Source organism: Gorilla gorilla, chromosome 11 (assembly GCF_029281585.2).
Source record: "Gorilla gorilla gorilla isolate KB3781 chromosome 11, NHGRI_mGorGor1-v2.1_pri, whole genome shotgun sequence".
In the NCBI taxonomy this organism is placed as follows: domain Eukaryota; kingdom Metazoa; phylum Chordata; class Mammalia; order Primates; family Hominidae; genus Gorilla; species Gorilla gorilla.
This window is the reverse complement of record NC_073235.2, coordinates 84,677,386-84,692,821: the sequence shown is the minus strand read 5'-3', so window position 1 is coordinate 84,692,821 and position 15,436 is coordinate 84,677,386. Positions and strand designations below refer to the sequence as shown.

Here is a 15,436-nt window from a genome sequence, read left to right as displayed (position 1 = left end):
AACAAATACTAAGTTCCTAATATGTGCCAAATATCATGATAGGTTATGTGAAGGGAGCTAAGATTAGTAAGATTATACCTTTGGTACCTATGAGATTCAACAATTGTCACTGCCTTCATTTTTGACTCATGGACCTACAATGGCTTTCTTTTACCTTTTACACAAAATTTAAATTCATCAATTCTCATCAAATTAGTCCATTAACTCTTTCCATACTCTCCATATTCTTCAATTACACTTCACTTGATTCTCCAACACGATTGTACTATTGACAATTCTATTTTAATACAGACCCTATAGTATGATTCTACATTTGCTCTTTCTATTTGAAATTCTTCTGTCTCCATCCTTGCACTTAACTATCAGCCTTTTTCCACCCTTTTCCCAAGATTTACTGCCACCAATTAGCCTTTCTGTCTAGGCTCTTAAATTGCATCTTTATTCTGCAAACTTTTATCAAGTGTGCACATAGTTTACATGATCTCTCTCTGTTGTTTTTTGCAAAGTCTTTTATTGTTTTAAGTGTATAGAATAAGACCACTCAGAGTGAGTGTCATAGCATTTTGGATTCCGCATTCGTACCATCAAGTGCCATCTATTTATAGTGTTCTCTCGTAGAACTTGCTGTGGTGATGGAAATGTTTTGTGTCTGTGCTGTTCTGTATGGTAACCACTTGTCACATGTGACCAATGGACATATGTAATGTGGCTAGTGTAACTGGGAAAGTGAATTTAATTTTACTTAATTTTCTTTATTTTTAACTTAAACAGTCACATGTGGTTACCATATTGGGTAGTACAGTATAAGGGTTTTACAAAATGTGAGTGATGAAAAAACTAATGAATTATTTCTAAATGAACTAATAATAGCAGGGAACTTTTGTTAAAGCTTCTAGTTAGTAACTGAAAGATGAATATATGTAAAGCGGATAGTCATGGATTTTTACATGAAAGCATTTATTCTTTCTTTTAACATTATTGAACTTAATTGCACAGCCATTTTTATGTGTTATGAATAGAAAAATTTGTGAATTTCAGAAACTTTTCTAAATCTCTAAACATGAAAATGAAGTACACTTTCTCTAGTAAGAAAGTGAATATTTTTAATTTTTAGATGAAATTTTTTTTCATAGTAGATTGTTCTACAACACTTGGGCTAAAAGACATTTTAATAATGTATGAGCTGTATGTTAAAAATCACCAAACTGTAATTGATTTCAGAAGAACCCAAACATGTATGGCTGTAAATTCAAAATCCAGTTAGGGTTCACCTTTTAAATCGTAGAAAACTACTCCTTTTTCAATTAGCAAGGACAATTATATTCTGAATTTTGAACTTATATGCCATGAAACAATCATTGACCTCATGAAGCATCCATCTTGCACAATTAGTGGAGGTAAAATAGGAAACAAATTAAAAGAAATGAAAAATAATTTTATATGATTACATAAACAGGGTGCACTGAAAGTCCTTTTCAAAGAAAGGAAAGATGGTATCTACTTCTTGAATATAATGGATTCTTTCTGTAATTTACTAGCACTGGCTCACTGAACTGGAAATTTTAGCAATGGTCTTTGCTGCTGCCATTCATGATTATGAGCATACAGGGACAACAAACAACTTCCACATTCAGACAAGGTAAGTTTGAAAAAGTATTAACTTTCATTAGTTAAAATTTGAAATTTATTTTTCTGCATATCACTTACTTAAGAGGATTTTTAAAAAATAATAAAGATTCTAATAAGAACAGGTTTAATTAATTTTTAGCAAAATTTCTTAAGCTGCTAACACTTGAATCAATTAACTACTATTTTTTAAGAATCTTGTGTATAGTATTTTGTGGCATATCTAGCAATTTAAAGAACATGAAAATGTTTAAGACGATCTGTCTCTGCCCAGAACTTACACTGTGAACTACCACACAAGTCAGACATCTATTCACTGAGGCAAATCTTGCAACATAATGCTTAAGGTACTGGTTTGGTGTCATTATGTATTTGAAAGTAATACGAGTGTACTTCTGAAAACAAAATCCAAAAATTAAATCTCATTTTCAGGCCAGCATGAAGTATTAAATTTAAAATAACTAGAAAATGAAATTATTTGATGATGGTTACAATGGAAGTTATTTAAATCAAATACCAGAGTAGAAGTATGTTAGTCTGTTAGGGCTGCCATAACAAAATACCACAGAATGGGTGGCTTAAACAACATGAATTTATTTTTTCACAATTATGGATGCTGGGAGTATAGGATCACAGTGTCAGCTGGTTTGGTTTCCTCTGAGGTTGCTCTTCTTGACTTACAGAGACAACACCCTTCTTGCTGTGTCTTCACATGGTCTTTTCTCTGAGCACATGCACCCCAGTGTCTCTTCCTCTTCTTATATGGACACCAGTCGTAACAGACTTGGGCCCCACTCTTGTTACTTCATTAACTTTAATTACACCCTTAATAGCCCTGTCTCCAAATACAGACACACTGAGGGTTAGGGCTTCAACACATGAATTTTAGGGCAGACACAATTCAGTCCATAACAGAGAGTTACCCTAACCTCTTTTTAGTTAGGCACAGAAGTCAGTATCTGAGAAGCAGGATTTGGTCTAGGCCCCATCAGGATCCAACTTACTTTATATGTGTGGGATCCTGAAATTTCTCTTTCACTAGTCAGGATGCTTAATAAGGAGATATATGTTAAGAGCTGATGTCTCTCTTGAACCACTGCATAAATCTCCATTCTTGTTGAGGAAAGATTAGATCTGATTTTTTTTTCTAATTAATAGACTTTATTTCTTAGAGCAGTTTTAGATTCACAGAAAAATCGAACAGGAAGTACAGAGTTGCATGAGTTCCATATGCTTCCTCCTGCTACCTTAAAGTTTCATTGTTATTAACATCTTACACTGGTGTGAGATATTTGTTACAATTGATTAACCAGTATTGATACATTGTTATTAACTAAGGTCCATTGTTTATATGAAGGTTCACTCTTAGCATTATGGGTTTTATGGGTTTTGACAAATGTATAATGTCATGTATCTACCATTGCAGTATCACACACAATAAATAGTTTCACGGCCCTAAAAGTCTCCTGTGCTTCGTCTGTCATTCCTCTCTTCCTGCCCCTTTACCCCTGGCAACCACTGGTCTCTTTAATGTCTCTTTAGTTTTGCCTTTTCCAAAATGTCATAGAGCTGAAATAATACAGTATATAATTCTTTCAGACTGGGTTATTTCATTTAGAAGAATGTGTTTAATGTTCCTCCATGTCTTTTCATGGTTGACAGCTTATTTCTTATCACTGAATACTATTCCATTACATGGACATACCATAGTTTGTTTATCTATTCATCTATTAAAGCAAATCTTGGTTGTTTCCAAATTTGGGCACTTACGAATAATACTGATATAAGCATACATATGCAGGCTTTTGTGTGGTCAGTTCATTTGGTTTTTTAATATATATATTTTTTTAACAACTGATTTTCCAGATGTGAGAGTTATTGTTTGATGTGGGGAATATAGAAACATTTTATTAAAATATTAGACACTTTAGAACTTAAAGGACCCTAAGATGAGTGAGATCCACAGTATAGATCATCTGGTCTGATATCCGTCATCTAAAAATAGAAAATGAAGACCTCAAGAGGTAAAGTGACCTGTCTATATGCACTTGGTCAGGTGATGGCAGTGGCAGAATTGAGGAGTGAGAAGAGGGACACTCACTGTCAATCCAGTTCTTGTATAAGTCTTCTCCCACGGCCAGAGATGGACACATGATAATTCCAAGCTGTTAAAGCCTGAAATGGGGTGGGCTTACACATTGTAGCCCCTTGATGGAGACAGAGGAAGAGTTGCAATTCAAACAGTGAAGTGTTGGGGAGGGCATTCTGTCTGTCCCTGGAATGGAGGAAACCCCAGGGTCCCAGAGATTGATACAGTTTGGAGGGAAAAGGAAAACGTCAGAGTCTGGTTATGTAGCAGGAATGTTATTTTTCTACCCATATTTGCAGAGTATAGGGAGATTTTTGCTTTTATTTGTATTTAATGTCAAAAGAAAACAAGACTATGCAGATCATTTTGCTTAACAAAGGCTCTCTACATCCACTAGATCCACGATGTGGAGGATTTTAATTAAAGATCACTCATCACTGAGCTGGGCTCTGTACAGGAAAACAGTTCTAGGGGTTTGAGAAGAAAGCAAGTGATTTGTTATCAGTGAATGCCAGTTGCCCTTTCGACTTTGAAAAGTAAAGGCCGGTGGGCTGGCCTCTTCCAGCAGCAGTGTTAGATCATCACTCTAGCTTTCTCCTTTTACTATTTATCTGCAAGTGGATGAAGAGTCTTGATTTACTTATGCATTTGGCTGTGGAGAGGGAGGAGGAGGTGGTGGAGGAAAGGAGGGGGATGACAAGGAAGAGGAGGACAAGAAAGGGTAGATGGGGGCAGAGAAGGAAAAAGAAGAATCATGTTTTTTTCAATTTATATTTTAAAACTCTGTATAAAAATGGGAAAAAATTGTCTAACAGAGTCAACTATTTAATGAATTAATTCTACATGAACTTCAAAATTCCATGAACCAAAATGTTGTAATGACCAAAATGCAACAATATAACATGATTTTTAACTCAATATTGCCTTCATCCAAGATGAAATAAGGTCATATGTCATTTATATCAGTAATTCTATTTTATTTTATATTATTCATTGTTACTTGGATTGAGAGTGTTTTTTCCAATCTGGAAACTAATTTACTGCATAATACAAAATGGCTAAAATGCGATTTGGAACATAGGGCAAGGCTAGATTTGAGTTCAATGCAGATATTATAATGCATGAAATCCTTGAAAGTGTAAATAAATGGAAATAATTTCCTCTTTGTGAAAAGAAAATGCCAGGCTACATGTTACCATGGATACTGGATGTTGCTCAGAGTCTGTTCTTTTCTTAGCAGTCAAAGACCATCTCAAACATTAGACCATGCTGCATTCTCAGCATCCTTGTTAGCTTTATGAGACAAAATCATGCATACTTTGCTACAATTAAATCTGGTTCAAAAACACATTTTAGCTTGTTTCTGAAAGAGTAGATGGTGTTACTTGGAGCCATATCATGTAATAACCCTGACAAATCTGCTGTGGCTAGATTTGGTGCCATATAGTGCAAAATGTTACTGGAAAATCACAGCTTTCCCCATGATCTCAGCAAACTTCTAGAAATGCACACAGTGTTTTGCTTGGGAAACATCTCTTCAATGAGAATTATACATATGCTTTGCTAGTTCATATTTCTGTATATTGAGGTATGATTATTGATTAAATCCTTTTAAGGCCTTAACTAAGATTATTAAATGGAAATCTATTTTAGAAATATGTGCTATTAAAGACATATGTTATTTCATCTTTATGATAGTGCTAGAAAAAAAAAGAAAGTAATAGTGCCTGGTAGGTCATTTATCGTATGTTGGATGAATAATAAAGCTTGGTTTATCTGGCAGACTATCAGACACAGATCTTAAACAGGCTGCTTGTATAAAATGCCAGATTTCTTTAGTTTTTGTTTTCTCTGTTGTTATTAAATAGTTTTTATTGTGTACATTTATGGTATATAACATGATATTATAAGATACAGATAGTAAAATGATTATTATACAGAAGCAAATTAATATATCCATCATCTCACATAGCTATCCATGTGTGGTGGTGGTGGTGTTGTTTTAGTGGGAAGTGTTCATTTTTTATTTTATCCTTGTCTACTCTATCATAAATATTCAGTGGCAGGGCTAGTGGTAGGTTATAACTAGGACTTTACCCACTGAAAAGCCTGAAACAGTAAGTCTGGAGTGAGGCAGTTTTACACTTGACAGCATTAAGTATCTACCAGGAGATAGGAGAGTGAGAGAAGCCTCGGTGTTGGGTAAGTGGTAGCAAACTTGCTACAAGTTTTAACTTGACTTTCTTTTTTGCTATATTTGTTGTCAATATTCAACTTGCCAACTTATATGAACGAGTTCACCATTTTAAGAGATTGAACATAGTGATTCTGCTTCCATTCCACACTTGCATAATGATCTGGCAACCTAGGAGGATAGAGGAAGGAGAAGCCCAGGTTCCATTATACAGATCTGAGAATGCTTGAAATATTTCAAGCTTAAAGTTAGAATACCAAATTCATCAATGCAACTTGAAGTATACCAATTTATTTCATAATAAAATTATATTAAAATACAGACAGGTGAGAAATAAAAGCCTTCCCTTGATGTACTCATCATTTTAAAAATAAAATGTTCCTTTTAAATGGGTGATGAAGCATACATTTTAAGTTTTCTTTAAAAATGAGTTTTCTATCTTAATTTTAAAGCAAAAGGATCTATAACAATAAAATTTAATCACAACATTATAAGAGAGTAAAAAACTAGAATCATAAATAGATCAAATGATTTTCATCATCCCCTTCACCTGCTACCCAAAGTAATTTTAGTTTAAAGGAACAGGGATGGTATCAACACTCTTGAATGGGTACAAAGGGGTTTGTTCATTCACTGACTGAATAAGACGTTAGGTAATTTTATTCACTTTGATATATCTAGAGTATTTTGCAGGTGTCTGGATTACAAATCAGAAGGAAAAGGCATAAACACATTTAAACTATAATAATGATAATTAAAAGAACGCTAAGCACCACAACTAAGTGGGGTTTATCCCAGGTATGCAAGTCTGGCTGAACATTCATAATTCAACTAATATAATCTACCACATCAACAGGGTATACAGGAAAAAAATCACATGATCTTATCAATAAATGCAGAAAAAGCATTTTACAAAACATTCCAACCCACGTTTATGATATAAACTCTAACTAGGAATAGAGAGGACCTTCCTTAACTTGATAAAGAATATCTATACTAGAGTAGAATTGTGGTTATGAGGGACTGGGGTGGAGATAAAAGTTAGGAAGACGTTGGTCAAAGGATACATAATTTCAGTTAGATGGGATAAATAAGTTCAAGAGATCTATTGTACAATGTGTCAACTAGAGTTAATAACAATGTATTGTATTCTAAAAGATTGCCAAGAGTAGATTTTAAGTGTTCTCACCTCAAAAAATGGTAAATTGTGAAGTAACACATATGTTAATTAGCCTGAGTTAGCCATTCCACTATGTGTGTGTGTGTGTGTATATATAAATGTATACATATATATATAGAGAGATATATATGTTTCAAGACATTATCTCGTACATGATAAATATATATAATTTTAATTGTCAATTAAAAAGTAAATAATTCAAAGAAAAGTATCTATTTATGAAAAACCTACAACTAACATCATACTTAATGGTGAAAAAGTTGAAGCTTTCCCACTAAGATTGTGAACAAGGGAAGATGTCCCCTCTCACAACTAATTTTTGTATCATACTGGAAGTCCTAGCTAATGCAATACAACTAGAAAAAGGAATTTGTCTCTTCCCATGCATCTTGGGAAGAGAGAAATAAAATTATCTTTGTTTGCAGATGATACGATTGTCCATGTAGAAAATCTGAAAGAATTGACCAAAAAACTCCTGGAACTAATAAGTGATTATAGCAGGGTTGCAAAATACAAGGTTAATACACAAAACTCAATTGCTTTTCTATATGCCAGCAATAAACAAATGTAATTTGAAATTGGAAACACAAATATCATTTGCATTAGCACCACCCAAAATTAAATATTTAGGTATAAATGGAACAAAACATATACAAGACCTTTATAAGAAAAACTGTAAAACTTTGATGAAATAAATAATACAGGGACAGATATTTCATGTTCATAGATAGACTCAAAATTGTCAGGATGTCAGTTCTTCGCAACTTCATCTATAGATATAATCCAATCCCAATGAAAATACCAGCAAGTTATTTTATGATTCTGACAAAGTGATTCTAAAGTTTGTATGGAGAGGCAAAAGACTCATAATAGCTAACACAGTTTTAAAGGAGAAGCACAAAGTTGGAGGACTGACACTACCTAACTTTAAGACTTGCTACAAAACCACAGTAATCAAGACAGTGTAGTATTGATAAAAGGACAGACAAATAGATCAATGAAAAAGAGTAGAGAGCCCAGTAATGAAACTACAAAAAATATAGTCAACTGATCTTTGACAAAGGAGTAAAAGCAATACAGTGAAGCAAAAATAATCTTTTCAATAAATGGTGCTAACACTACTGAACATCCACATGCAAAAGCAAAAAGAAAAGAAGAATCTAGACACAGACTGCTATGGTTTGAATGTGTTTCCCAGAATTCATGTGTTGCAAACGTAACTCCCAATGTGACAGGGTTGGAAGGTATTGAGGTCAGGAGTGTTCTATCCTCATAAATAAATTAATGCCATTATAAAATGGGGCTTGCCAGAGAGGGTTTGCTCTCTTGCACTCTCTGCCTTTCTACTATGTGATGCTTTCCACCATTTGATGATACAGCAAGAAGGCCCTCCTGAGATGATGGTATGTTGATCTTTGATTTTCCAGTTAAGAACTGTGATAAATTTCTTTTTTTTTGATAAATTACCCAGCCTCAGGTATTCTGTCATATCAGCATAAAACACACTAAGACACAGGCCTTATACCCTTTACAAAATTAACTCAAAATGGATCACAGACCTAAATTTAAAACAAAAATCTATAAAATTCCTAGAAGATTACATAGAAGAAAAATCTAGATGACCTTAGATTTGGTGATGACTTTTTAAATATAATATCAAAGGCACAATATATGAAATAATAAATTGATAAGTTGGATTTCATTAAAATTAAAAATTTATGCTCTACCAAAGACACTATCAAGAGACTAAAAAGACAAGCCACAGACTGGAAGAAAATATTTGCAAAGAACATCTGATAAAGCACTGTTATCCAAAATATACAAAGAATGCTTACAACTCAACAATAAGAAAACTAACAACCTAATTTAAAAATGAACCAAAAACTTTACCAGTCACTCCAGCTAGGAAGATATACAAATGGCAAATAGGCATATGAAAAGATATTCCATATCATGTCATCAGAGAAATCCAAATTGAAACAATGAGATACCAAATAGATCAATAGGCAATACACATCTATTAAAATGGCCAAAATCCATAACACTAACAACACCAAAAGCTGGTGAGAATGGAGCAGCAGGAACTCTCATTCATTGCTAGTAGGCATGAAAACTGGTATAGCCATTTCAGAAGACAGTTTACCAATTTATTACAAAATTGAGACTACTCTTACCATATGATCCATGAATTGCACTCCTTGGTATTTACTCAAAAAAATTACAAACACATTCACACAAAAACGTATAGCACAGATACTTATAGCAGCTTTATTAATAATTGCCAAAACTTGGAAGCCAGCAAGATGTCCTTCACTAGGTGACTGAATAAATAAACTGTGGTATATGCAGACAAGAAAACTTGAGTGCTGCAAGGAAATTAGCTATCAGTCGGTGAAAAGACATGAAGGAAACATGAACGCATATTACTGAGTGAAAGGAACCAATTTGAGAAGGCAATTGTATTATCTTCTTCTCACACTGCTATAAAAAGCTGGCAGAGAATGGATAACTTATAAAGAAAAGAGGTTCAATTGACTCATAGTTCCAGATGCCATACAGAAGGCATGGCTGGTGAGGCTGGGAGACCTCAGGAAACTTACAGTCATGGCAGAAGGGTAAAGGGGAAGCAAGCATATTTTCACATGGTGGCAAGAGAGGGAGTGAAGGGGGAAGTGCTGCACACTTTTCAGCAACCAGATCTCATGAGAACTCACTCATTATCATGAGAACAGCAAGCAGGATACTCACCCCCATGATCTAGTCACCTCCTACCAGGTCCCTCTACCAGTACTGGAGATTACAATTCAATATGAGATTTGGGCGGGGGGCACAGATCCAAACCGTATCAAATAATATGCTTGGCTCTGTGTCCCCCACCCAAATCTCATGTTGAATTGTAATCAACATTTGGCTCATAATATGGTTTGGCTCTTTGTCTCTCATCCAAATCTCATGTTGAATTGTAATCCCATAATTCCCATGTGTTGTGGGAGAGACCCAGTGGGAGATAATTGAATCATGGGGGTGGTTTCCCCCATACTGTTCTTGTGATAGTGAATAAGGCTCACGAGATCTGATGGTTGGATAAGGGGAAATCTGTTTCACTTGGTTCTCATTCTCTCTCTTGCCACCACCATGTGAGACTTGCCTTTCACCTTCCACCGTGATTGTGAGGCCTCTCCCCAGCCATGTGGAACTGTAAGTCCAATAAACCTCTTTCTTTTGTAAATTGCCCAGTCCTGGGTATGTCTTTATCAGCAGCTTGAAAATGGACTAATACATTATTCCACTTCTGGCCCCTCCTGAATCACATGTCCTTCTGATATTTCAAAAAACCAATCATGCCTTCCCAACAGTCCCCAAAAGTCTTAACTCACTCCAGCATTAACTCAAAAGTCCAACTCCAAAGCCTCATGTGAGACAAGGCAAGTCCCTTCCGCCTATGAGCTTGTAAAATGAAAAACAAGTTAGTTACTTCCGAGATATAATGGGGTTACAGGCATTGGGTAAATGCTCCTATTCCGAAAGGGAGAAATTGGCCCAAACAAAGGGACTGTAGGCCCCATGCAAGTCTGAACCCCAGCAGGGCAGTTATTTAATCTTAAAGGCCCCCAAATAATCTTTTTGACTCCATGTCTCATATTCAGGGTATGCTGATGCAGGGGGTGTGCTCCTACGGCCTTGGGCACTCCACCTCTGTTGCTCTGCAGGGTACAGCCCCCATGGCTGATTTCACTGGCTGGTGTCCAGTGCCTGTGGCTTTTCCAGGTGCACAGTGCAAGCTGTCGGTAGATTTACCATTCTGGAGTCTGAAAGACAGTGGCTGATATGGTTTGGCTCCGTGTCCCCACCAAATCTCATCTCAGATTGTAATCCCCATGTTTTGAGGGAGGGACCTGTTGGGAGGTAACTGGATCATAGGGACAGCTTCTCCCATGCTGTTCTCATAATAGTGAGGGAATTCTCATGAGATCTGATGGTTTAAAAGTGGCAGCATCCCCCGTGCACTCTCTCTCTCCTGCTGCCATTTAAGATGTGCCTTGCTTCCCCTTTGCCTTCCATCATGATTGTAAGTTTCCTGAGGCCCCTGCCCCTGCCAGCCATGCAGAACTGTGAGTCAATTAAACCTCTTTCCTTTATAAGTTACCCAGCCTCAGGTACTATCTTTATAGCATTGTGAAAATGGACTAATACAGTAGCCCTCTTCTCACAGCTCCACTAGGCAGTGCCCCAGTGAGGACTATGGGGACTCTAACCCCACATTTCCCCTCCACACTGCCCTACTAGAGGTTCTCCATGAGGCCTCTGCCCCTGCAGCAGACTTCTTCCTGGATATTCAGGCATTTCCATACATCCTCCGAAATCTAGGCAAAGGCTCCCAAGCCTAAATTACTACTGTCTGCACACCTACAGGCCCAATACCATGTAGAAGCCACCAAGGCTTGGGGCTTTCACCCTCTGAAGCAATGGCCTGAGCTGTACCTTGTCATCTTTCAGCCACGACTGGAGCTAGAGCAGCTGGGATGCAGGGCACAATGTCCAGGATGCATGCACAGAGCAGTGGAGGCCGTAGGCCTGGCCCATGAATCCATTTTTCCCTGCTAGGCCTTCAGGCTTGTGATAGGAGGGGCTGCCATGAAGGTCACTGAAATGCCCTGGAGACATTTTCCCCATTGTCTGGGCTATTAACATCAGGTTTCTCTTTACCTATGCAAATTTTTGCAGCCTTGAATTCCTCCCCAGAAAATGGGTTTTTCTTTTCTACCTCATGGTCAGGCTGCAACTATTTTAAACTTTTATGCTCTGCTTCTCTTTTAAATATAAGTTCCAGTTTCAGGTCATTTCTTTCTTTATGCAAATGAGCATAGGCTTTTAGAAACAGCCAAACCACATCTTGAACACTTTGCTGCTTAGACATTGCTTTCACCGGATACCCTAAATCAACTCTCTCAAGTTCAAAATTCCACAGATTTCTAGAGCAGGAGCACAATGCCATCAGTCTTTTTGCTAAAGCATAGCCAGAGTGACTTTTACTCTAGTCCCAAATAAATTCCTCATCTCTACCTAAGACCTCGTTATCTCTACCTAAGACGTCCTCAACCTAGTCTTCACTGTCTGTATCACTATCAGTATTTTGGTCACAACCATTCAACAAGTCTCTATGAAGTTCCAAACTTTCCCATACCTTCCTCTTTTTCTGAGCCCTCCAAACTGTTTCAACCTCTGCCCATTACCCAGTTCCAAAGTTGCTTCCACATTTTTAGGTATCTTTATAGCAATACCCCATGCTCAGTACCAATTTTCTGTATTAGTCCATTCTCACACTGCTATAAAGAACTACCTGAGACTCAGTAACATATAAAGAAAAGAGGTTTGATTAACTCACAGTTCCACAGGCCATCCAGGAGGCATGGCTGGGAGTCCTCAGGAAACTTACAATCATGATGGTAGGGTGAAGAGGAAGTAAGCACATCTTCACATGGTGTCAGGAGAGAGTGTGAAGAAGAAAGTGCTACAGGCTTTTAAACCACCAGATCTCATGAGAACTAACTCACTATCACAAGAACAGCATGGGGGAAGTCTGCCCCCAAGATCCTATCACCTCCCATCAGGTCCCTCCCCTAACACTGGAGATTACAATTCAACATAAGATTTGGGTAGGGACACAGAGCCAAACCATATCAGCAACATACTGTATGATCCCATCTACATAACATTTTGAAGAAGGCAAAACTATGGAGACAGTGAAAAAAATCAGTGGTTGCCAGGGTTAGGGGAGAGAAAGGGATGAAGAGGTGGAGCACAGAGGGATTTGGGGCAGAGAAACTACTCTGTATGGTACTATAATAGTAGACACATGTCATTATTCACTTGTCTAAACGCATAGAATGTACAACACCAAGAGTGAACCCTAATGTAAACTGTGGACATTGGATGATAATGATGTGTCTATGTAGGTTCATCAATTGTAACAAAAATACCACTCTTGTTGGGGATGTTGACAATGGGGGAGGTTACGCATGTGTGGAAGAAGAAAGTACATGGGAAATTTTGTACCAACTTCAATTTTGCTGTGAGCCTAAAACTTCTCTAATAAATAGAGTTTATATAAAATTTTAAAATATCATACAGTAAAAAATAAAAGAAAGTAAGTACTTCCATAATTCTCACTGTTCAATTATAGGATGTTTTCTGGTCAGATGACTTGATACTTGAGTAAGTCTTATTAGACATTCATGATGTCTAAAGAAATCCTCTGTTGGGCATTTTGTTTTTAATTCTTAGGTCAGATGTTGCCATTTTGTATAATGATCGCTCTGTCCTTGAGAATCACCACGTGAGTGCCGCTTATCGACTTATGCAAGAAGAAGAAATGAATATCTTGATAAATTTATCCAAAGATGACTGGAGGTGAGTTTCAGAGAAAACCTAGAGGAAATTTAATTTCAGGAAAGGAATAAATTATGTGATTTAAAGTCAAGAAAAAAGATGAACGTCGATGCATTCCCCAAATTACAAACTTAATTACTGTCGACTGGATGACTCTGAGAAGGATTAGTACTTAGGGACTTTGTTCAGAGCCAGACTGTGTTAAAGGGACCTGAAGTATTTCCAGGTCAACTCAACATCCATATGTCTGAATAAGACCACACACAACACAACAAATAATTTTATATACATAATTACACACCCTCTGGAATGGAGCTCTGCTCAATTTTTATCAATATGGGGTGTTACATAAATTCAAAATTTTGGCATTATATTCACCCATATATTTTTTTTAAAAGATGTGGAGTTAAGGTTTTTTTAAAAACAAAAAGTTAAACGTGGGAAAAAAATTCCAATATACTAAAATGACCCAAGTGCAGAGGAAATCTTACATGTTTCTCCAAAGCATCTGTTTCCTTGAAAAAAATTACATGGTATATTGATACTTGTTGCTATGTAGGGAAAAATAACAAGATGTACCCCCATCCCTCTTATAACCTTTCTTCTCTTTTTCTTGATCCTTTGGTCATTATCATCTCCTTCAATTGACAATAGGGTTGCTGGACTTCACAAATAAAAGTAAAGGACAATCAATTAAATATGAACTTCATTAATCATAGAATCTTCTTAGTATATGTTCCTAATATTCTATGGGACTCACTTATAGTAAGAACAGAAAAAGGCCTGTATTTATCTTTAACAACAATCTTATTAAAAGTCATTTAATTGACTAGAAAATGTTTCCAATTGAATGTAAATATCCAAGGTTTTTGCTTTCATTTTTGTTTTTTAAATCAAGGTAAAAAGAAATATCCAAAAGGAAAGTGACAATAAAAACATTAAAAAGCGTAAAAGATAAAAATCAGAGTTTAAAATAAGCCTAAATCTCCTGTGAGCACTTTTTCAAATTTTCAAAGTTTCCTGGTTCTTCAAGGCCATTTCTAGAAATATGGGCTCATTTTTGCTACTCTAGAAAATGCTGTCAGGTAGAGGGAAGGTGGAACTTTCTTTTGGAGACACAGTTCAGGCCTTTCATTTTACAGTTGACCCTTGAACAATACAGGGGTTGGGGCACCCCCATTCAACTGAAAACCCATGTATATCTTTTGACACTTCAAAAACTTAACTACTAATAGCCCACTCTGGATAGGAAGTCTTACCAATAATATAAAAGTTGATAAATACATGATTTGTATGTTATTTGTATTACATACAATATTATTACAATAAAGTAGAGAGAAAATGTTATTAAGAAAATCATAAAGAATAGAAAATATATTTACTATTTATTAAGTGGAAGTGGGTCATCAAAAAGGCCTTCATCCTCTGTCTTTATGTGGAGTGGGCTGAGGAGGAGAACGGAAGAGGAGGGATTGGTTTTGCTTCTCAGGTGTGACAGAGGGGAAAAAATATGTGTACGAGTGGTCCCACACAGTTCAAACTTACATTGTTCAAGGGTTAACTGTATTCTGCAGGAAATAGTAGCCCAAGAGGATTTACAGTCTAGAAATGCCAGGATCTAACTGTGAAAGAATTTTAAAGAGACCACTGTTGGGCTATGTAGCGATTAGATGGGCAAAGGTAGGAACAAGCAGACAAGTTCTGAGATATTTCCTAAAGCCTAAGAGAGATTATTTACATCTAGGGTATTAGTTTATTTTCTTAATCAGTGATTACCATTCCCATAGATAATTTTTATAATATTAATTTCTGTTGTTATTCAAAAAAATAAACCTTTTTTCCTCAAAGTTCACTTTGTTGCTATTTCAGTGTGATTTTATTTCCTATTATATTTTGTTATTTACCATTTTAAATATTTTATTCTAATAGTTTATTGCTGTAATTGTCTAAGTTTCTG

General features: G+C 36.2%; 1 protein-coding gene across 26 annotated transcripts in view; it reads left to right on the top strand.

The window, feature by feature from the left end:
- PDE1A (phosphodiesterase 1A) overlaps nt 1–15,436 on the top strand; it is a 462,136-nt gene that overhangs the window by 384,022 nt on the left and 62,678 nt on the right. For all 26 annotated transcript variants that reach the window (XR_010129640.1, XM_063695036.1, XM_019022627.4 and 23 more), the window contains 2 exons: nt 1,539–1,639; nt 13,375–13,500. Coding sequence is in view for 25 of the 26 variants with exons in the window: in XM_063695036.1 (XP_063551106.1) it covers nt 1,539–1,639; nt 13,375–13,500 (227 nt within the window). In the remaining variant the exon portion in view is untranslated. The remainder of the gene's footprint in view (nt 1–1,538; nt 1,640–13,374; nt 13,501–15,436) is intronic.